The sequence below is a fragment of the Pantherophis guttatus genome, chromosome 4 (assembly GCF_059756535.1).
Source record: "Pantherophis guttatus breed Tessera chromosome 4, ASM5975653v1, whole genome shotgun sequence".
NCBI classification, from domain to species: Eukaryota; Metazoa; Chordata; class Lepidosauria; order Squamata; family Colubridae; genus Pantherophis; species Pantherophis guttatus.
Window position 1 is genome coordinate 85,824,824 of NC_142066.1, and position 25,194 is coordinate 85,850,017.

Below are 25,194 nucleotides of genomic sequence, written 5' to 3' on the forward strand. Positions count from 1 at the left end.
ATTACCAGTTTGCAATGGGGCCGCACGTGTACAAGCTCTTCTGTGCATGCGCAGAAGCTTCTGTGCATGTGCAGAAGTATTTTGATGATGTCGGGGTCGGAGGGCGGAGCCTCCCACCAGTTTTACTACCGGTTCTATAGAACTGGTGTGAACCGGGGGCAACCCATCACTGTTATATACGTGTTAAAAGGTCATTGGAGGTGTTGGATATTAAAAAAAAAATGAGGTAAAATTATTGACCATGACAAGTACTGCAAACCTAACAAAGATAGGGTTAAGGAGGAAGCCTGCCTCCACACCATCATCGGCCACCACAAGTCCAATTAGTCAGAGGTCAATAGAATAAACGTTACAAATGGAGAGATCAAATCCATTTAAGGAATTGCAGGCTATGCTCCAATCGATGCAGAAGAACATGACAAAAAGCCACGATGAAATGAAGAGGGAAATAGGAGAAGTGAGAAACAATACAGGAGAATTAAAAGAAAAGATACAAATGATGGATGAAAAGTTTGAAAATTTCCAGCAATTGATTACAAAAAAATGAACAGAAAATACAGTAAATAGAAGAGAGGATGGAGAAAGAAGAAAAAAGAGCATTTCGGTACTGAAGAGGAACTGGAGGAGAGGGAAGTAATAGAAGATAGAGATCAAGGAATGCTTGCTACAGAAGAAAAGAAACTGCAGCAAAAGGAAAGTGAAAAAGAGAAAAGGGATTAAACAGAGAGCAATGGAGCAAGACCCAAAGAATTGAGAGAAATAAGAGCAACCAGGAGTATAAGTCTCGGATATAGATAAAACAATGCAAGAAGAACTTAAGATACTACCATTAAACATCAATGGATTGAACTCACCCATGAAAAGAAAGAAAGCCTTCAATAAATTACAAAGATTGAATCTAGACATAATATCACTACAAGAAGTCCATATAAAAGAAAAACATAAACAACTACTGGAGAATTCTAAATTTGGGGAACTATTTTTGCAATTATCACAACAAAAGAAAAGAAGAGTGGTGTTATATGTTAAAGAAACAATTTAGGCTAACCAAATATATAATAATGAAGAGGGAAGGATCCTGATTGTGGAAGTAACATTAATCAAAAGCGGTACTCCTACTTGCAATCTAAGCACCAAATAGTGAACAAGAACAATTTTATAAAAAATTACATAATACTATACGTTATATGGAGTGTGATAATCTTTGTCTCCTAGAAGACTTCAATGCAGATAATAGATAAAAAATCGCCTCACGTCATCAGTCACTCCTCACGTGACCTGACTTTACCTCCCTGGCACTATCTCTTGCACATGCATAGTCTGCTCTGCAGCTTGCCTGCCTAAGTTGACTTCACCTTCTGCGGTGCCTGTGCCCTAACAGAGCTACCTACAGGTAAGCACTTGCTAGCCCCCCCCATCCCTGGGCTCGCATACCTCGTGAAGCTGCTGGCATTGCAGCTGCATGGCTGTGGGCTTGCTTGCCTCAGAGCTGCCACCCGCTCTCTATCCGCCTCGACTGGGTTGGGGAATGTGCCATTCCCCGGCTCCGTGCTTGCCCCAGAGGCTCCGCCCGCTTGCCGTCTGTCTTGGCCGGGTTGGGGAATGTGTCATTCCCTAGCTCCGGCCTTGCCCCAGAGCCTCCACCCACTCTCCCTTAAGTGTGACACATTGCCCCATTTCCCCTACTTCAGAGGCCCCGGTCTTTAATCTCCCCACTTCCTCCCCCACGACTGCCTATTTCATCATCCCGCAGCCATTATCTTACCTTCCTCCTGTGGCTGGCTGCCAGGGAAGTCAAGCCAGGGCTGAGCCATCGCCTCTTGGCTCCCTGCCACCCCACATCTCACCCTCCTTGTCGCGAGATGCCTGCCTGGTCAAGTCCCTCCAGCACAGCAGCAGCAGGCAATGGGGTGCGCCTGTGGCCAGTGCATAGAAGAGGGCAGCAGTGGTGGTGGGGTGTTCGAGAAGTGGAGTGGAGCTGGAGGTTGGCAATTTTCACTGCAAGAAGCCTGTAAGTTCAATTTTTTTTCCTACTGGTTCTGTGGGTGTGGCTTGGCGGGGAAGGGGTCATGTGACAGAGTGGGCATGATCATGAGTGATGTCAAATTGGACATGCCCACTCAGTCACATGACCCCCACCACCAAGCCACACCCCACAGAACTGGTAGGGAAAAAATTTAAGTACCAACACTGTGGCGCAACATATAAAAAGAACGAAACAAAACTTTTTTGAGAATGCAAACAAACCAAGGAGATGACTAGCTTACAAATTGAAAAAGGAGAAAGAGAAAAAAATGGATAAGTAAATTACAAGACAAGGATGTAACTCTATGTTACCAAATTGAGGGGAAAAAAGAATATTATCCAGGACTTTTATAGGAAACTATATAATGATGGTGAGGAACATCCAGAAGAGAAAATAGAACAATATCTGTAAAAAGCTCACTTACCTAAGGTTCCAGAAGCAATGAAATCTATGCTGAATGAGAGGATAACAATGACAGAACCAGTAGAGGTGATCAAAAAACAACAAAACACCAGGCCCAGATGGGCTACCGGCAGAAATATATAAAGAGCTACAAGATAATCTGGGCCAATCATTATTAGAGGTATACAATGCAGTTTTTATCTGAAGTTAAGATACCACCATCATGGGTGGAAGCTAACATTACTTTGATACTAAAAGAGGATTCAGATTTAACGCAAATTAAGAACTACTACCATATCTAGGCTTTCGGTTTGGCTTCCGGCGCTGTCAGACGGTCTCTTGGGACCGCCAGCCCCGTCGCCCGTAAAGAGCCGCCTTCACAGCTGAAAGGCGGCTCGAAAAACTTCATTTCCATAAGGAAATGTGAGATAGAGCAGGCGAGGGCAGGTAGAGCCCTCTGCGAAGTCCCCAGAGTTTTTTGTTTACTCTTGGGGACGAAGCAGGATGAGGCTCCCTATTTTCTTCGCCGCTGCTCCGGGCTTTGGGAGAACTCTGCTTTTTGCAGAGGCAGGCATCGAGACCAAGCCTTTCAATGAAAATCAACAGATTGTCTAATTAAAGAGGATGAGATCTGGACTTGGGACCCTAAATTGCAAGTATTTTTAATGATTTATAAGCGACTTTAAAAGTGAAGGAAAAAAAGTTTTAAATGGCGATCGCTGAGGCTTGAGAAGAAGAAAGCCGAAAGCGAAAGTCCTTCCGTCTGAATAGATTAACAAGCTACAAAGTAGCAGAATAAATAGCGCTGGCTAGAATTGAGAAGAAAAATTTTTATTTCATGTTTCTTTCCTCTTGGAGATTTGATATTGATTTGTTTGGAGAGAAATCTTCTTTCTTTAAAAAGAGTTTGTCTGTGTGGCAGGATGGCGTCAAAACTAACAAAGCCAGACAAACAAGCAGCGGGGGGGGGGGGGTTTCCCCCATTTACAAACTATGTGAACAAGTTTTGAACTTGCAGACTCAGAAGAACGGCTTTAACCTAAAAGAATTTGTTCTGGAGGAGATGGCAAGACATGACGAGATTGTGAACCAGAATCTTGAAAAATTTAGGCAGGAAATTAAAGAACTGATACAACTAAAATATGATAATTTGCAACGAAGGATTGTAACAGTGACTAATGCTTTTTCAGAAATAGTTGTAAAGATGGATAAAAATATCAAGTTATTAGAGTGTAAAATGGAGGAATTTGATGATAAGATTTATAATTTGGATAATAAAATACAAAGAATTGAAAATGATTTGATAAATATTTAAGATAATAGCTCAGAAGTAAAGTCTAAGAAGGAAGCTGATCATGAGACTTACAATGCAGAAAATATAAAACAAGGGATTGAAAAAGAAGTTACAATGATGCAATATAGGCTCACAGAATTTGCGGTTAGAATGAGAGGGTTACAGGAAAACAATAGAGATGATTTAAGAAAAATATCTGCTGAAGTTCTGGCTGGGATTTTAAAGGTTCATCCTGAGGAGGTATCTTGTAAGATTGGCAAGGCCTATAGAGTAAATTCTTGGATCGCAAAACAAAGGCAATTGCCTAGAGATGTGGTGATTTACTTTACAGATAAAGGAATAAGAAATGATATTGTACAAAATTCTTTGTACAATCCTTTAATTCTACTCTACAACTGAATGGAAGAAAGATTTGGATATATAAAGAGTTGCCGCCCAAGATGTTAAAAGACAGAAAGAAATTTGGATTTTTGGTGACTGAGCTAAAAAAACAAAACATCTCATTTAGGTTGGATGCTCCAGTTGGTATAATATTGAGATATCAAGGAAAAAGATATCAACTAAATACTGTTGAAAAAGCGGAAGAATTTTACTACAAGATTTTCAAAATGGGTTCAACATCTCCATGTATAATACAAGAGTGGAATAAAGAAAAGCAAAATCAACAAGAGATAGAAATTCAAGATAAGCAGATGGAGGGGGAAGTAATGGAAAAAGAACAAGTTACAGAGGACTTTGTAGATGAGCCGCTTCTGGATTCTCCTTCAGAGGTCTTAGCTGGACTATTTATAAATACAAGAGAGGCGGCTTTGGATTCTAATGTGATGAATTATCAAGTTACAGACCAGCACGGAAATCAATCAGTTGATACACAACTCATAGAAAAGAAACCAGAATGGAGATTTAAGCCACAAAAGCAAAATCAACAAGATCAAGTTATAGATCAGCATGGAAACCAAACAGTCGATATACAACTTATAGAAAGGAAACCAGGATGGAGATCTAACCCACAAAAAGTCAAGAAAAGAAGAAGCAGGTCCTACAAAAATAAAAACTTTTAGACTAAACAACAGTGTAATGCCAGTTATCTAAGAGATGATTGAATACATCAAAATATAGCTGAGGCAAAGTATTGGTTTATATTATCTTGAGGAGACTGACAGACTTCTGCAGTGCTGTACTTTTGGGATACGAAAATGGCCTTAAACTGAATGGATTGGAACTATCTATTTTGGATTCTTCAATAAATGTATTACATTTAAGTTGAGCTACAAGGCAAGAGAGTTATGGGATTGGGACACACAGAAGATCTGGTTGTTACCCTATTATGGTGGTTGGAATTAATAATTTAGATGAAAGACATTACAATTGACACTATATGGAATACAAATATAAAGTCACTCAAGTGGTTTTTTTTTATATGTGAAGACATCTACTATTGATGGGGGCAGATGGTAATTGAAGATACCGAACATACTGTTGGAATTAGGATGTGATGTTACCCTAACATGGGTGATGGAGTTAACAATCCAGCTGAAAGACATTACAGAAGATATTATATGGATTACAAGCTTAAAGTCATTTGAGGATTTCAATTTTCTACTTTGTAGAAGCCACCGGGGGAGGGGAGGGGGAGGGGGGGTTAGGGAGGAGGGGGGGAAAGGGGGAAAAATTTGTATTTGAAAAACTTTTTCAATAATAAAAAAAAAGAACTACTACCATATCTCTACTGAATTCCTAACAAACAGGAAGCAGCAGGTGAAGCTAAGCAGAATCACATCAAATATTTGTACAATTAGCACAGGGTCCCCACAAGGATGTGTACTTTCTCCTCTTCTCTTCTCTTCTCTTCTCTTCTCTTCTCTTCTCTTCTCTTCTCTTCTCTTCTCTTCTCTTCTCTTCTCTTCTCTAAATAAATAAATAATAAACAATTTTATTTCTATACCGCCCTTCTCCCGAAGGACTCAGGGCAGTGTACAGCCTATTAAAAGCACAAAGACAGACATCAATTAAAAATAATTAAAATTATTAAATAATTTCAGCTCAGATTTAAAACCCCAAAAATTTAAAACACCCAATTTAAAATCACTACATTGATAGCCCGGCCTGGCGGAACAGCAGGGTCTTGAGGGCACAGCGAAATACACGGAGGTCGGAGATCTTATGCATTTCCAGGGGCAGTTCATTCCACAGGGCAGGGGCTCCCACAGAGAAGGCCCTCCCCTTGGGTGTCGCCAGCCGACATAACTTGGCCGATGGCACCCTGAGGAGACCCTCTCTGTGGGAGCGGACTGGCCGGTGGAAGGCTATTGGTGGCAGAAGTCGGTCTCGAAAGTACCCGGGTCCTATGCCATGGAGCGCTTTAAAGGTGGTGCTGGTCACTTGAATCGCACCCGGAAGACCACTGGGAGCCAGTGCAGCTCGCGCAGGAGGGGTGTCACGTGGGCACAACGGGTTGCGTCCATAACCACCCGCGCGGCCGCAGTCATATACAAATGACTGCATCTCAAATGATCCATCTGTTAAACTATTGAAGTTTACAGATAACACAACAGTGATTAGTCTCATTCGAGATAATGATGAATCTGCATGCAGATGGGAGGTTGAACAACTAGCCTCGTGGTGTGACTGGAACAATCTGGAACTGAACACACTCAAAACCGTAGAAATGGTAGTAGACTTTAGGAGAAATCCTTCCATACTACCACCTCTTTCAATACTAGTCAACACAGTATCAACAGTAAAGACCTTCAAGTTTCTAGGTTCTATCATATCTCAAGACTTAACCTAACTTCAAAAACATCATCAAAAAAGCACAACAAAGAATGTTCTTTCTGCGCCAACTCAGAAAGCTCAAACTGCCCAAGGAGCTGCTGATACAGTTCTACAGAGGAATTATTGAGTCAGTCATCTGTACCTCTATAACTGTCTGGTTTGGCTCTGCAACCCAACAAGACAGACACAGACTTCAGAGGATAATTAGAACTACAGAAAAAACAATTACAACCAACCTGCCTTCCATTGAGGACCTGTATACTGCACGAGTCAAAAAGAGAGCTGTGAAAATATTTACAGACCCCTCGCATCCTGGACATAAATTGTTTCAACTCCTACCCTCAAAACAACACTATAGACTACTGCACACCCAAACAACTAAACTTAAGAACATTTTTTTCCCAAACACCATCACTCTGCTAAACAAATAATTCCCTCAACACTGTCAAACTATTCACTAAGACTGCATTACTATTACTATTAGTCTTCTCATCATTCCTATCACCCATCTCCTCCCACTTATGACTGCATGACTGGAACTTTGTTGCTTGTATCTTACAATTTATATTGATATTGATTGTTGATTTGATTGCTTATTTGTTCCCCATGACTATCATTAAGTGTTGTACCTTATGATTCTCGATGAATGTATCTTTTCTTTTTATGTACACTGAGAGCATATTCACCAAACACAAATTCCTTGTGTGTCCAATTATACTTGGCCAATAAAGAATTCTATTCTATTCTGAAATGCCATCTATAAAATATTCACCTCAATAGTAGCAGAAAGACTGAAGAGATTTTTGAAGAAGTTTATATACCCTGACCAAAATGACTTCCTACCCAAAAGACAGATAAGAAATAATATGAGAGTAATATTAGGTACATTGGAATACTATGAAGCACACAGTGAAAAGCAATTGGTACTGTTGTTTCTTGATGCCCAAAAGGCGTTTGAGGTGTGAACTGGCAATTTATGTTAGGCCAAGTAAGACATATGGAGATAAATTTATAAATATGTTTAAGGCAATATATACAAACCAGAAAGCCAAAGTGAATGGTGAGGTAACTGAAAATTTTTCAATAAGAAAAGGTACAAGGCAAGGCTGTCCATTATCTCCATTATTATTTATCGTAACACTGGAAGTACTAACCAGAAATATCAGGCAAATCAAAGCAAACCAAAGGAATGGAAATCAAAAAAGAAAAGTACAAACTACAAGCATTCACAGATAACTTAGTTTTCATTTTAGAGGAACCATTAGAATCAGGCCCAAGACTCATAAAGGAATATGGAGAGTTTGCTGGATTAAAAATAAATAAGGAAAAAACCAAAATGATAGTTAAAAATCTTACAAACAAACAGAGGGATGAATTAATAAAGAAAATGGATATCCAGATAGTGAAATAAGTGAAATACTTAGGAATCTATCTAACAGCAAGATGTACAACAATTGAAGAGGACAATTATACAAAATTAATGCATCCAATTAAGCTGGATATGGAGAAATGGAAAAGCTTGCAACTTTCTGTGATGTGTATAATAGCCACAATAAAGATGAACATACTGCCAAAGATACTTTTTTTATTCCAAACAATACCAATAAAACTAGAGTAAAAATGTTTTGATGAGTTGAATAAAATAATGTTAAAGTTCATTTGGCAAGGAAAAAAACCCGAGAATAAAACTGAAATCAAAAGGGAAAAGAGGTTTTAGTCTGCCAGACTGGGAATTGTATTACCAAGCAGCTGCACTCACATGGGTGAAAGAGTGGATAACTTTGAGGCATAGAAGACTATTATTATTGGAGGGTCATGAACGTCAACTAGGCTGGCATGCATTTCTCTGGTATGGGAGAAACACGGCACATCGATATTTCCAAAGACATTATGTAAGAAATGCACTGTTATCAGTGTGGGACAAAATTAAACAACAAAACTATAGGGAAATACCAATCTGGCTCTCCACCTTAGAAGCATTTTTTTTTCCACAAGGTTTTTCTTTTTTTTAAACAGACAGACCAACATACAATATATCTTTTCTGAACAGAACATTGACCCTGTCATAAATTTGTACAAATTTTTGTTCATCTTTAACACAATTATGTATATTCAATTTTTAGCATAACATTTATTCCTCTCTAATTTTAAAAAATCTAATATTACCCTTCATCTTAACTTAATTCAAATTTTTCTTTTTCCTCCCTAAAATTTGATCCCCTTAATTTGCATTGACACAACATAATACCATCTCCAATTATTTATCAAATGTACCAAACAATACAATTATTTCATATTTTTACATCATTCAACATATTAATAAAAACCAATTAAATCTAAATCTTATCCCCAATATAACAACTATTACAGTCTTATATGTTAAACTTATTCATATTTCTAAATCTTATTGCAATTTTTAAATTTCTGTACATTTTTGCCCTTCCTCTTAACTTCTATTCCTAATATAATTCAATTTTTCTTTTTCTTCCCTAAAATTTGAACCCCTAAATTTGCATTCACACAACATAATGATATTGCAAAGGTTCACTACTTCCATCTCACCAGTAGAGGGGACTGACCATCAGACCAATCACTGTGAGAGGGTGGTTGGATTGTATCCCCCTTGAACTGTGTCAACTTGGCAAGAGATCCTACCCACTGTGGTGAAGGGACAGTGGACTTTGGACCTCGGATTTTGGATGCCCCCATCTTATTTGCTCCCCCTTGGACCTCTTATTTTCCATCTGGACCATTGGGACATAGTCACTTATCCTCTGTGGCAAGATGTATTCGGCAGCTGAGCTTCTTGTTCTGTGAGACTTCCCCCTCTCACAGGATTGGCCCTCCACTTTATCGAGGGCCTACCTCGATGACAGATTTTGGAATCCCGAGAGGTGGCATGTGGCGAAGAGGGGGTTGAGGGGTTTTTTAAAATTGTCATTTGCCAATCTTATAAGGTGTTTTGGGAGGGGGGAGGGTTGTTTGGCAAAGGATAGGGGGGGTGATTTGCTGGGGAGGGGACCAGGCCCGGCACAGGGTCGCGTTAGGGGAGGTGCAGAGCGGGGATCGGAGGGGGTTGGTGTTGGTAGGGAAGAGGGCGATGTCATCAGGACCGTGGGTGGGAGGGGCAGGTATGGTGGGAGCAGGGGGCCATATCATGTTGTGGGGGCACGCACCCGCTGTCTCCAAGTGGTGACGTGCTCCGGCTCCCAATGCTCTTCTCGTTCCCTGGGTTGTCCGGAGTCTCAGAGCCTGGGTCTTAGGCTGATGTTGTGCAACGCCAGGTCCGTGGTTAATAAAGCCCCCCTCATTTGTGAGCTGATTCAGGAGGGGGGAGCAGACCTGGGGGTATTACAGAGACCTGGTTGGGCCTGGAGGGGGAGTCCCCCTCGTAGAAATGTGCCCACCAGGTTTCTGCGCATTTCATCAGCCGAGGGCCCAGGGTAGGGGTGGCGGGGTGGCGGTTATTGTAAAGGAAGCTCTTGATCCTAGGGAGGCCACTGTACCTCAGATAGCCGGTTGTGAGTCTCTCCTTGTGAAGTGGGGCCATGGGAGGCAGATGGGACTGCTGGTTGCGTACCTGGCTCCTTGCTACATGGCAGCGACCCTGCCCGAGCTCCTCAATGTTATAGCCGGGGTGGCGGTTGATACCCCCAGGCTTTTGGTCATGGGGGATTTCAACCTGCCATCCATCGGTGAAGCATCTGAGATGGCGCGGGAGTTCATGGCTTCCAAGACAGCCATGGACCTGACCCAGTTAATTCAGGGCCCCACTCACACAGGAGGAAACACACTGGACTTGGTTTTCGTCTCTGGTCAGTGGTTGAATGGCTTAGATACAGGAGATATAGTTATTGAACCCTTGTCATGGTCAGACCATTCTCTCCTCAGACTTGACTTCCTGACCACTACGTCCCACCGCAGGGAGGCGGAACCGATCAGGTGGTTCCGCCCCAGGCGCCTGATGGATCCTGATAGGTTCTGAATGGAGCTTGGGCCATTTCCTGAGACTCTGGCGCGCGACTTGACGGAAGACCTGGTGGCCACCTGAGATAGGGCGGCCGCTGGTGCTTTAGATCGGGTCGTGCCTTTGCGGCCTCTGACCCGGTGCCGAATCTGCCCAGCTCCTTGGTTCTCCGAGGAGCTGAGGGGGATGAAATGCCTAGAGAGTAGAAAAGACACCTAGAGAGTAGTTGGAGGGCCAGTCGCTCCGAATCTGACTGTACACTAGTGAGGTCTTATATCAAGACCTACTTAGTGGCGATAAAGGCGGCGAAGTGTAATTACTTTTCCGCTTTTATCACGTCAGCAGAAAATTGCCCAGCTGCCTTGTTTAGGGTGACCCGCTCCCTTCTCCATCTGGGAGCGCGGGAAGACCCCTTGCAAGGTCGTGCTGAGGATTTTGCGCATTATCTGAACGATAAAGTCGCTCAAATTCGGGAAGGCTTGGACTCTGACTGGATAGGTACAGGCGGGTTGTCCGAGGTGTGTCTTGAGACGGTTATCTGGGATGAGTTTGATCCTGTGACTCCCAAGGACGTGGACAGGATGCTGGGGAGGTTGAATGCAACCACATGTTTATTGGACCCGTGTCCCTCCTGGTTGGTGCTGGCTACCCGGGAGGTTACACGAGGCTGGCTCCAGAGGATTATAAATGCTTCCTTGAGTGAGGGGTTCTTGCCTCCCGCCTTGAAAGAAGCCTTCTCTGGACCGACCTGTTTTAGCAAACTATCGTCCAGTTTCCAACTTTCGCTTCTTGGTGAAGGTTGTTGAGAGTGTGGTTGCGCGACAGCTCCCGCAGTACCTGGATGAAACCGTCTATCTAGATCTGTTCCAGTCTGGCTTCAGGCCCGGGTACAGCACGGAAACAGCATTGGTCGCGTTGGTTGATGATCTCTGGAGGGCTCGGGACAGAGGTTGCTCCTCTGTTCTGGTCCTATTAGACCTCTCAGCGGCTTTTGATACCATCGACCATGGTATCATGCTGCGCCAGTTGGAAGGGTTGGGAGTGGGAGGCACTGTCTTACGGTGGTTCTCCTCCTATCTCTCCGATCGGTCGCAGTCTGTGTTGGCTGGAGGGCAGAGGTCGACCTCAAGGCACTTGGTTTGTGGGGTGCCACAAGGGTCGGTCCTCTCGCCTCTCCTGTTCAACATTTATGTGAAGCTGCTGGGTGAGATCATCTGTGGTTTTGGGGTGCAGTGCCATCTGTACGCTGATGACACCCAGATGTACATCTCCACCCCAGACCACCCCAACGATGCCCTTGAAGTGATATCCTGGTGCCTGGAGGCTGTACGGAACAGGCTCCGACTCAATCCCTCCAAGACTGAGTGGCTGTGGCTGCCGGCTGTGGCTGCCGGCGTCCCGATATAGTCAGCTGGTGCCATTGCTGACTATTGGGGGCGAGACATTGGCCCCCACGGAGAGGGCGCGTAACTTGGGTGTCCTCCTGGACGCATGGCTGTCTTTAGAAGAGCATATGACGGCCGTGGCCAGGGGGGCTTTCTATCAGGTTCGCCTGATATGCCAGTTGCGCCCCTTTCTGGATCGGGACTCCCTATGCACGGTCACTCATGCCCTCATCACTTCCCGCCTCGACTACTGCAACGCTCTCTACATGGGGCTCCCCTTGAGGAGCACTCGGAGGCTCCAACTGGTGCAGAATGTGGCCGCGCGGGTACTTATGGGGGCGACATGGCGTTCCCACGTGACACCTCTCCTGCGCGAGCTGCATTGGCTTCCAGTGGTCTTCCAAGTGCGCTTCAAGGTGTTGGTTCTCATCTTCAAAGCGCTCCATGGCTTAGGACCCGGTTACTTACGAGACCACCTTCTGCCTCCGATAACCTCCCACCGGCCAACACGCTCCCACAGAGAGGGCCTCCTCAGGGTGCCGTCTGTCAGGCAATGTTGGCTGGCGACCCCCCGGGGAAGAGCCTTCTCTGTGGGGGCACCTGCCCTCTGGAACGAGCTACCCCCAGGGATACGACTAATCCCGGACCTCCGGACCTTCCGCCGGGCCCTGAAGACTTTTTTATTTCAGCAAGCCGGGCTGGGTTAAAAAAAATTTTAATTGGGGAATTTTATGGGTAAGGGGTTTTAAATTGGAGAAGCCAAAGATAATTTAATTTCGTTTTAATGTATTTTAATATTTGTATTGTGTGTTTTTAATTCTGGCTGTTCACCGCCCCGAGTCCTTCGGGAGAGGGGGCGGTATAAAAATTTAATAAATAAATAAATAAATAAATAAATAAATAAATAAATAAATAAATAAATAATATCATCTCCAATTTATTTATCTAATATTCCAAATAATACAATTATTTCAGGTTTTTTATAGTTTCCCTAATTAATTAAGAGTATTCAATAGAAAATCAATTAAGTAAAAATCTTAATTCAAATAATACACCATAATGAAATTCCCAATCATTTCCTTAAATTCTCTCTATTCCCAATAGTACAATTCAACAACTTTATAGAAACCAAATAAGTATGATTTTTTTTCTACTTAGTTCATTGTCCCATATCATTTCAACTTTCCTTTCTTTTTTAGTTCAATTCCAAGTATATAATTAAAAGTATTCCAACTATTACTATTCCCCTAATTACTTAAGAGTATCCCAATTATTACATTCATCATACATACATATGTTAAATTGCTTAGTTAATATCACAATTCTCCCTTTCCATTTTTGTATTTTTTTCTTTTTCCTTCCCTTTCTTTTCTTTTGTGCTTTAAATTCCTGAACTCTATCCTCCCTTTTTCTTATCTTTCCACTATTAATCCCAGTGTAATCATTTTGTCTTTTAAAGTCATAAACTCTTCTGTTTTGCCCTGAATTTCTCCTTATTTTCCATCCCTTTCCCTTTTTCTTATTTTCTCACTGATAATCCCAGCGTAATCATTTAAGTCTTTTATATTCTTTCTATTCCGCCCTCTTTTTCTTTGCTTCTTTCCCCCTTTTCTGTTTCTTCCATTATTAATCTTAATGTAATCTCTGAAATTCTCCTTTTTGTTATTACTAACCCCATAATCATTTAGTTTTTCATAGTCAATCTCTTTGTCTTTGTCTTCTTCTTTATTATTAGTCTCTTTTTCTTGCTTCTCCTTAATTATTTCCTTGTCCACCTGAATAAATTTTAAGTCATTTTTTAATTCATCAGGTTTCGATTTTCCATGCAATATTATAGTCATTTCCTTTATTTCCATCTTCAATGATAAGTACATCGTTTTAATCATTTCCTTAAATTCCTCTATTTTGTACTTTTTCAGTTAATATTATTCCAGTTTCAAATTGCGTTGTAATCTTCTTTAATCATCAAAGTCACACTTATAGACAAACCAAGCCTCCTTAAAGATTCACAACTGTTTCTTTCAAAGGTCAAAGTTTATTATTATTTTTTTCCAAAACAGAAATTCAGCATTGTAATGGTCTTTTTTTCTTCTTCTAAAGATGGCTCTCTATAATCCACAATTGAAATCAGCAACCTAGAAAAGTATCCATTTTGTTTGCAATCCACATTGAACAGTCTTTGCTTATTTAATTTTCCTTCTTCCAAATCAGTTTAAAAGCTCGGTCCAAATTTACACAGTCCAAATTTCAACTTTACTTTCCAAATCAATTTCAGTTTAAAATCTTTAACCAATCCTTTCTACTGCGGGCTTTTCTTCCCTCTTTAAACTTCTTTTAAGGTTCACTAATTAGAGAAAAATCTTTCAGGTTGTCAATTCTTCTAATTTATTTTTTTTAAGTTCTCCAAATATTTGAATCCAGCACACAATTTTCTAATCGGATTTTTTTTTCACTTTGTAGTTTCCGCTTTACTCTTCTTCTTCCGTCCTTTCTCCACACCTATTAGCCACTGTTAAACTGCTAGGACTTTTATACTTATTTTAAAAATAGTCCTCTCTCCCTCTCCCTCTCCCTCTCCCTCTCCCTCTCCCTCTCCCTCTCCCTCTCCCTCCCTCCCTCCCTCCCTCTCTCTCTCTCTCTCTCTCTCTCTCTCTCTCTCTCTCTCTCTCTCTCTCTCTCTCTCTCTCTCTCTCTCTTCTGCCTGTGATTTAGCTGACAGTCACCCGGCATCGATGTTCTGCTCACTTCTCCGCTGCTGTTCAGTGCTTGATCCAGTTGCCCCAGCTTAATTGGTGATCACAATGGCTGCCGCCCCCCACTGCAGAGCAGGGAGAGTTTCCCCTGACCTCCGAGGAACTTGCCTGTTCCTCTTGGTCTTCCGAGGTGCCTCTCCTTCTTCCCTGTCCCTACAGGACAGATCCAGTCCAAAGATCCCTCTGCAGCGATTCGTCAGTCCAGGATTTTGCGAGGCTCATCAGAGCCCTCTAATGCCCGACTGTCTTGCCGCAACACTTCCGGTCGAATCCCCCCACCTTAGAAGCATTGATACATCCAAATCTTATAAATATGGAAAAAAATATTTCTTATAAAAAAATATTAAATGAGAATGGTGAATTGAAAGCCAGATTAGAACTAAAAAACCAAGGGATGGAATTAGAGTAGTGGTCGTACCTGCAGATACAATCGTATTATCTGAAAGATGTGAAAACATGGGGGTTTTATAGAGAACTAGCAACATTGTACAAGATATTAGTGGGGACTGATGACAAATTGATAAGTATATTATACAATTATCTATTAAATTATAAAATGGAGGAAGAACAAGTTAAAGAGGCGATGATAGTATGGGCCAAAAACTTTGGATATAATATAGATTTGGATAAATGGAAAAAGCTTTGGGATAGAAACTGGAACCTGACAAGGGCCACATCATATAAGGAAAATCTCTATAAAATGTTCTATAGATGGCATCTGCCCCCGGCAAGTTTGGCTAAAATGTTTTACAATATGTCCCCAAACTGTTGGAAATGTAACCAGTTGTGCAACCTGGCACATATTACCACATGTGGTAGACTTGCATAAAAGCAAGGAAAGACACAAATCCATACGTGGTTAGAAAAAATGATCAGACAACATATAGATTTTAACCCAGAATTGTTTTTATTAGGCATTATATCAGATGGTTATGACAAAGGGACAATATATCTAATGTTACATATCTTAACCACAGCAAGAATTGTATATGCACAGCAGTGGAAGAACGAAAACACCCCTTCAGAGGATGAGACTATAAGGAAGATACTAGATTGTGAGGAAATGGATAGATTAATGCTAAAAATAAAAGATAAAGGAGATACAGAATACTATTCAACATGGAATAAATTCTATCAATGGTTAGAAACATAAGGTAGAAGTTGAAATGCAAAAGAATCAGGTTAGGTGGACGTTGAAAGAGATATTTTTAATATCGATATAGGAATGTAAGCATTAAAATGATAGATAAGTTGACATACTAGAATATCATGGTCAGAAACTATTGTAAAACACTAGCATTGTTTAAAATAGTATATATGTTATTCTGTTTTTTACTTTTGTTTCATGGTAAGTGGAATGCCAGGACAATTACACTTTAGAGCCTGTTTCCATGGAATTCTTCTGCAGCCAGTAAAAGTCTTGTTCTGGGTCTCATGCTCCCTTTTCCCTTCCCCACCATCTGGAAAGAAAAGTGATTAAAGCTTTCACATCCTTCTCTGATTTCTGGGACAGATAGGAAAGCATAGCGCAAAGCACTACATTATGTTATTATCTGAAATCATCTGAAAGTAGAAATAGAACTAGTGAAATAACCTAGCAGATGATAAGAATCTAGTGGTCATCCAGTATTTTGCAGCCCAGAACATGTCATCTTAATCATGTTAGCTACTGTGAAAAATCAGCAATTTGGCTTTTTCATCTGTTGTTGTAGCAGTGGAAAGGAAATAAATATAAATATATTGACATGTAATCAAATGATTGTCTGTAGAAGGCATAGCAATAACTCATCTGTTTTTATTCTTAAAGGTTCAAAACAACTTATGAAACCGGCATTTATTCCTAATTGCACAGTTCAGCTAACTTTGCCAGGTTAGTGGCTCCAACTATTCAGCTATACGAGTGTGTATATAGTGTGTTCAGCTATACGTGTGTGTGTGTGTATAATATCTGAATTGAGATATATATACAGTATGTATATGCCCAAAGTGGGACTAGAATTTATCATCTCTTCGTTTCTAGCTTGATGCCTTAACCACTACCCCAACAGGCTTAATCATGAACCTGTAATCTATGCCATTAAAAAAAATCTGAAATAATTTTTTCTGAATAACATATATTAAAGATTGAGAGTCTGGGTCCTACTCGCTGGGAAAGGAGCTAGATTGCAAGAGTCAAGCTGTTTCATTTGTGTTGTTAGAAAACAGCAGCAACTGTGCTGAGACAAGATAGAGTATCCACTCTTTGGTTAGGATGAACAAATCACCTTTTAAATATGCATTTTCACACACACACAATATATATATATGTAGATATATATATAAAGAATATATATATAGTGTATATATGTGTGTGTGTGTGTCTATATGTAAGTATGTGTGTGTGTGTGTGTGTAATAGTGTTACTTTTTGTTTTTTTAAGTGACTCAGCTCCCTGTGTCTTTTAAACATTAACCAAATGTGTTCAAAAGCAGCTAAAATTTTAAGCAACTTTGATGCTGAACTATGAATTAGGTTATTTGTTTTTTTATTATATACTTCTTTTGCAACTTTCCTAAAATATAGTGTATAGTGAATACCCGTGCTCTGCTATGAAACTATATGATTGGGCTTGATAAATCGATACTTACAGCTTGAAAATTAATGAGTAGCTATGATTGGCCCCTCCTCTCCCCTTCTCTTCCTCAGGCTTGCCCCACAGAAGCCTCCCCTATCCTATCCCCTGCTTGCTGCTGTGAAAATAAAACTGAAACTCCTCTCCTCTGCTTGCGTTTTGCATTTGGAACAGATTTCTTTTCAGGTGGGAAGGGGGAGTAGAACTCCTTAGCATCAGAGCATGTTAATAATAATATAGGAAATACTATGTTCTGATGATCATTTCGAAAATCTCTTTCTTAGTGAGCATCTAGAAGCCAAGAAGAACATATATGGCAAATTTCAAGTTTGTAGGCTTTATAGTTCTGGAGATTTTGTGATAATGTGTGGATGGTATTTTGCTTTTATATATATATATAAGACTCATTGAAGATATTAGATCATACAGAATGATCTGAGATTCATTCTTGGAAAATTTGAGTTTTAGGTTTTCTTTTTATACTTTCCCTAATGCTGTGAAGGATTTCTTAATAACTGAAATGTATCCAATAATAAAAGTGTTTCAGAGACTTTGTGTAACTTGAATTTATTTAACTGGAGATATTATGCATTTAAATACATGTTTGAAAGTTTTATTTTGGTTTTTAATGACAATTCTTTAAAATAACACATACCAGAGCCATGGATGGCTCTAGTTTTCAGCAGAGCAGAACTGCATTTTTTTTTAATTGAAAAAGTTTTAATAGAAAAAAAAACACAATTTTCTCACAACCCTCCCACCTAACCCCCCCTCCGTCCCCGACTTCCCAGAGCAGAACACAAGGTATTTCAGTTAACTTTTAACAATAAACTAAATTGCTTAATTATCCATTAAACTAACATCCCCTCTTAAAAAAAAAATTCTTAACCCCCCCCCATAGATAAAATCATGCTTCTTGGATATAATACTTCTAAAATCACTCATATAACGCTTATACAATTAAAGATTCATTCATAAGCTATTTGATATTTTTTAGTCTGATACTTATTTTGAATATAATCTTTTTTTTTATTGCAAAAGTTTTACAATTACATTTTCACCCCTTTTTCCCCCACCACCACCCACCCCAAACTTCCAAACCTCCCTAACCCTCCCTAACTCTCCCCTCCCCCCAGACTTCCACACAATATACTCATATCCGATACAAAACCCCCCTTAGTATAAAACTTGTATAAAACTTGAACCCCTCCCTCCCCCTTATAATTTCTCTTTTTATCTTCATTACATTAAAATATTTCTAATACATTATTTTCAAATAAAAGCTATTTGATACTTCCTAGTTTGATATTTGTTCTGAACATATTCTATCCACTTTTTCCATTCCCATTCATAAGTCTCTTGTGAACAATCTTTTAAGTATGCTGAAATCTTCGCCGTCTCTGCAAAACTGGCCATTTTCAAAGTCCATTCCTCAATAGTGGGCAAAGCTTCGTTCTTCCAGTATTTACCTATCAACAATCTTGCTGCTGTTATTGTTGCAATATTTTCAGGATCAGACTCAATAAAGATAATAGGAGTTAGAGCTTTAAATATATTTCTTTTTAATTATGATAGGCATTCTATATTCACTGAATATTCAAGGTAGAAGCGACGAGAATGGTGAGGGTGGCTCCTTATATATACAAGGGGTGGAGCTAGGAATGGGAGTGGTAAGTTATGAATACATTAAAGTCCAAAGAATAAGTTAACCTCTGATGTTCCATATATACATTATTTACACATTGGAGAATAAGGCATTTACATCTGACAAATCCCCCTCTAAATGCCGGTTCGTTACACAACACCAATTACATTCTGATTCAGGACAATATAATACATATAATTTAGAAGTTAAATATTTGTGTTGTTTAGAAGGTAAGGGTTTTGTTAATATGTCAGCTAATTGTTCAGAAGTATCGCAATGTATTGCTTTAATGAATCCGTCTTGAGACAGTTGTCTCACATGCTTAAACTTTATATCAATATGCCTGGACCTTTGTCCAATTGCATCGGATCTGGATATTTCAATGGCCGCTTTATTGTCTTCATGCATAATAAATGGTAAAGTGGGTTTCTTCCAAACATCAGTGATCAGATCATTGAACCATACAAGGTTATTTGCAGCCTTGGACAAACAAACATATTCCGCTTCTGTAGTAGAAGTGGCTACTAGTTCTTGTTTACCAGTATACCAGTAAACTGGACAATCATTCAATAGAAAAACATAACCAGAAGTACTCTTTCTGCATGATGTATCACCAGCCCAATCTGCATCAGCATAACAAGTAATTTTTGGTTCTCTGTCATTATTGGGTTCTAGCATTAAACAAAAATCTAATGTACCCTTCAGATATCTTAGAATTCTTTTGACAGCTTCCCAATGATACAAGGTTGGTTTACTAACATATCTTGACAATAGATTGAGAGGTAATGCAATATCTGGCCTAGTCCAATTAGATATATAAAGGAGTGAACCTATAACTGATCTGTAAAATGTGTTGTCTTTAAACTCAGGGGAAGATTCATCAGTGTTTCTAAGAAAATCAGTTTGCATAGGGGTGTCACAGGTTTTGGCATTATTTAAGTTACATTTGTTTAGGAGTTCGATGATTTTATCTTTCTGTGTAAGTTTGAATCCCCTTTTAGTTTTGTTAATTTGCACACCAAGGTATTTATTCACTTTACCCAGAGATTTCAGTGAGAAGTGTTCATTTAACTTATTTACAAAGATTTCCCTGCTCTCTTTATGCTTTCCAATGTATAAAATATCGTCCACGTAAATTAATACAAATTCAATATGATCATTACTCTTTTTTACAAAGAAACAATTATCAGCAGTGGTGGCGTTGAAATCCATGGTCTTAAGTACTTTTACCAAGCAATCGTACCACCTTTTGCCGGATTGCTTTAATCCGTACAGACTCTTATTTAATAACCAAATTTCGTTCTTATTAGTGTATTGACTGTGTGGTGCTCTTACATATATTTCCTTATCTAATTTTGCATGTAAGTATGCGGTCTGTATGTCATATTGGAATACGTCCAGATTGAGTGCAGATGCTACTACAAGGGCTGTTTTGACACTCTCTGTTCTCACTGTGGGTGAATATGTATCAGTATAGTCTTCTGGATATTTTTGTGCATAGCCTTGTGCAACTAGTCTAGCCTTGTATAAGGTATTGCCTCCTTCTAAGTTCTTAATTTTATAAATCCACCTGGTACCTATAATTGTTTTATCCTTAGGTGCGATCGCAGGTGTGAATACATTTAATCCTTGTAAACTTTCCATCTCTTTTTCCATAGCTAGTTCCCATTTTTCTCTTTCTTCATGTGGAAGTTTCAATACTTCTTCATATGTATTAGGTGTTATTTGTTCTCCATTCATATGCATTATGTAATCTTTGTATTTATTTGGTATTTGGTTTCTATTGTTTCTAATAGTTCTTTCAGGCTTGCTATGGTTATCATGCAAATATCTAGCTTCCTTTTTTGTTAATGTGTCTGTCTTTATTTTATGCTGACTATTAGTCCAAGTTTTGGTTTTGTTCTTACTTTTGTTAATATTTTGATTTTCTGTTGCTCCTTCCTCGCAAGATATCGTATCTTTACATTTATTAGGAAATATTTCATTAAGGTGCAATTTTGACCAATTGGCCTGTTCATGGAACACAGCTGTTCTGGATACTATAAATTTGTTATTACTATCAATAAATCTGTACCCTTTGGTTCCAGTTTCGTATCCCATGAATCTTAATCTCCTGGATACGTTTTCTCCCTTTCTCCTCAATTGTTTAGGTATGTGTACGTCTGCAGTGACTCCAAATATGTGCATGTGTGATAATTTGGGTTTTCTATTGTACATCACCTCATATGGTGTCTTATTCACAATACTGGACCAGGTTCTATTTTGAGTGTAATTCGAATAATGTAATGCCTCTGACCAAAATTGTTTGCCTAAACCAGCATCCTCTAATGTGCACCTAATCATGGTTTGTAGTGTGGAATTTTTCCTCTCTGCAACTCCATTTTGAAATGCAGAAAAAGGATTGGACGTGAAATGTAACATTCCTCTATCCTTTAACCATTGGGAGAATTCTTTAGACATGAACTCACATCCCCTATCTGTCATAATTTGCTTTATTCTGATATTATGTTGTGTTTCTATACGTTTGTAGAATTCCTTAAATTTCTGAAATGTTTCATCCTTGTGCTTTAATGTGTAAACAAAACCATATCGGCTGTAGTCATCCACTATTGTTAGGAAGTAACGTTTTCTATAGGTAATTGAGGGACTTAATGGACCAACTAAGTCCATATGTACCAAATCAAAAATATTGTTAGTTGATCTGTTAGATTTTTTTGGTCTGGGACTGGTTTTTAGTTTGGTGGATTTACATACTGAGCATTCCAAATAATTTTCACAATTTTTTATTTTGACACCTTCTGCGTGTTCAGCCATTTTTTGTACTACAGGAAAGCTTGCATGTCCTAACTTCCTGTGTAAGATGTGAGCACACTCATCATGAATTGGTTTACCTATTTTTGGTTTCTTTTCCTTGTATGTATTTTTGTGATCATGAGTTATTCTACACTCATCATTGTCACTGTTACTGACATTTTCATCATCTGCTTCAATATAATCTTCCATATTTGAATCAATGTTATGTAAACATCTTTCTTTAGTTATCAGATAGGGTAGACCTCCTTTTATCATTACAGTACCTACATTTGTTTTGTTCTTTTCTATAGTTGCTTTCCCTTTTGAGAAAACTATATTGATATCAGATTCTCTGCTTAATTTTATGGCACTTAGTATGTTGTGAGGTATTTCTGGGATTAATAATACCCCCTCTATTTTCCCTAGACCAGGCAAGGTCACATTTCCTTTGCCTAGTACTTGAACCTTTTCTTGATTAGCTACCTTTATCACAAACTTATCTTCTATAAATGAAGATAATATACTTTTGTTGTTGGTGGTGTGATTTGTTGCACCAGAATCAATAAGCCAATTGTTATTCTCATCCTGCTGTGTTCTGGTGCTGTCTTGTTTATTTAGCCCATTCAGTGACCCAGATTTCCTCTCTTTTGAATTTTCTCTACCCCCTCTACCTTCTTTGTAATTTGGTGGACTTCTATATTTGTGTCTATCTGTGGAAGATTGTCTGTAATTATATTTGCTCCTATATTCTGGCCTATGTCTCTCTCTTGAGACTTTGGGACAGTCTCTTCTACTATGTTCCCTGGATCCACAATTGTAGCATCTAAAGGCCTCATTATGTTTATCTTGAAAGACTACTTTCCTAAAAGGTTTGTGGTCTGTTTGGTTACTGGATCGATTTTTTCTTGAATTGTCTTCTGCTATCAATTTGTTAGATAGACTTTCTATGGATAAATATCCCAAATTAATGGTATCTAAGTGTGACATAAAGCTATCCCATGATGGATCAAGTGAATTGATAATAACACTTTTCATTGTTTGATCTGAAATCACTTCCCCCCTCAATTGTAGCTCAGCTCTTATTTTGTTTAGATTTATCAAATGCTCACTTATAGAAACCCCTGGTTTTACTCTAGAGGAAAAGAAATCCTTAGACATTCTTGTGGTTGTAGCTACGCTATCGCTGTGAAATAGATTAAACATGCATTGAATTATTTCTGATACAGTTAGGTTTGGTTTGATGCTATGATACATTGCAGGAGACACGCTAGATATTATTATGAAAAATGCTCTATGATGTAAACAATCTATTTTTAAAGTCCAAGGTCTTCTTGGAGGGCTAGTTATAAAGAATAGTAAATTTTCTTTCATGAAAATAACCTGTAGCTGTTGATACCACTCTTGTAAATTAATGCCATCAATTCTAAGTTTTGGGAAGTCACTGGGTAAGTTACCTACATTATTCTGTCCATTACTTACAACCTGGGGCAGTCCGTGATCTCTCAAGTGCAGGAAATTACAGAACGGCATTGGGATGCTTGCAATGAGTCTGTGCGGTTCTCTGGCCAGTTCAAGTCCTTCTGGGTCGTCTACGTAGTTTCGCACATGCGCGTTGCTCATTTCTTCTTTGGTGGCGTCGTGGAAGGTTCTCTCCCTTTCAGCTCTCTCGATCCGCTCCTCCTCAGATGAGTCGGTCTCTGGCTCGGTTTTTGGGGTTCTGGTGGTGGCGACGGTTCTTTTCTTCCTTTTGTGTGCGTTGGTATTCGATCTTGTCTGTGGTGTAGGGCGAAATCGGCATGGCTCTCTGGGCTCGGGCGTCGTCGCTTTCGAAGTCAGGATGGGAGCGTGCAGGTCTTGAGTCGCCGGTTTGATTTCTTGCTTCTTCGTAGATGTCTTGGTAATTTTCAGTCTTGGCCCAAAAGCAGCAAAAAGTGTTTTCATTGCTGATTTTACTTGAGATTTTGTTAAATCGTCTTCACTTTCTGATTTTGGATCATCTGAAGAGTTTGAGACTTCTTTCTCACTTTCTTCGTCTGATAGTGTTTTTCGCGCCAGAAATTTTGAACTGAGCGTTTTGATTGGCTCTGCTCCATTCTCTTTTGAAGTTCGTTGAAACCAAGATGGCTGCCATTCAAAATTTCGCGCGGGATCACATCTTTTCTTTTTAACAACTATTTTCTCAGTAGTCATCTCACTTACGGTTTTTCGATCTTTGGGTTTTTCTTTAATGACGTTTTTCTCTCTCGCTGCTCCGCTGTTCTTCAGCATCTCCTGGAGGTCCGCGATGAGACTTTCATCATTCTTTTGGCTTTTTAGTATCTTTAATATCTCTGACCTGAGTTCGTTATTTTCTATTTCGATTTCTTTCTGGTCATTATTTTCACTCATTAGTTCTTCTTCTTCAGTGGTGTATTCTTCGGATTCTCTCGAAATCGCATTGGTGGATTCGTTGATCATCTCTTGATCAGTTTCTATTTCTTTGCTGTAGGCCCTGGTGTTGGGCCTATCTTTCTTGGACATTTTTAATTACTTATTGAGTCAATTAACCATCCTCTGCTACCAGATTGTTGCAATATTTTCAGGATCAGACTCAATAAAGATAATAGGAGTTAGAGCTTTAAATATATTTCTTTTTAATTATGATAGGCATTCTATATTCACTGAATATTCAAGGTAGAAGCGACGAGAATGGTGAGGGTGGCTCCTTATATATACAAGGGGTGGAGCTAGGAATGGGAGTGGTAAGTTATGAATACATTAAAGTCCAAAGAATAAGTTAACCTCTGATGTTCCATATATACATTATTTACACATTGGAGAATAAGGCATTTACATCTGACAGTTATCATATACAATATCAATTTTGTTTCACCCAATGTAAAACCCTTAACTATACCCAATAAAAACAATTGTGGAGAGAATTGAATTTTTTTCTTCAAAACATTCTGCATGACCCACCAAATTTTTATCCAAAAAGCCTTAACTTTCCTACAGGTCCACCAAACATGATAATATGTAGCATCCAAGCATTCACATCTCCAACATTTTGGCTGAACATTAGGGTACATACATGATAACTTTTGGGGGTCTAAGTGCCATCTATAAAACATTTTATAGAAATTTTCCCTCAAATTCTGCGACTGTGTAAATTTAACGTTCTGAACCCAAATTTTTTCCCATGTTTCCAACATCACTGGTTCTTCAAAATTTTGAGCCCACTTAATCATACAATCTTTAACTAGTTCGGTTTCTGAATCCCTTTCTAACAAAACATTATAAAGCCTTTTAATATGCATTGGACCTTTCTCTTTTATGTGTCTAACCAATTCTTCCTCATGCAACATAATACCAGTATTTTGGTCCTCTTTCCATCTCAATTGCAATTGATTATATTGTAGCCAGGTTATATTAATCCCTTCAGCCACCAGTGTCTGTAGTGTCTTCAGCTGCCATCTGCCCGCATCTGTAAAAAGAACCTCTTTATATAAACCCCCCCGAGTGACATTATATTTGTATTCCACAAAGTATGACCAAGATCCAGCC

The 25,194-nt window shown here is 39.3% G+C and overlaps 1 protein-coding gene across 4 annotated transcripts in view; it reads left to right on the plus strand.

The window, feature by feature from the left end:
- Window positions 1-25,194, plus strand: part of PDE1C (phosphodiesterase 1C) — a 1,150,117-nt gene that overhangs the window by 1,030,673 nt on the left and 94,250 nt on the right. For all 4 annotated transcript variants that reach the window (XM_060686088.2, XM_060686092.2, XM_060686093.2 and 1 more), the window contains one exon: window positions 16,410-16,472. In XM_060686088.2, the coding sequence (XP_060542071.1) occupies window positions 16,410-16,472 (63 nt within the window). The remainder of the gene's footprint in view (window positions 1-16,409; window positions 16,473-25,194) is intronic.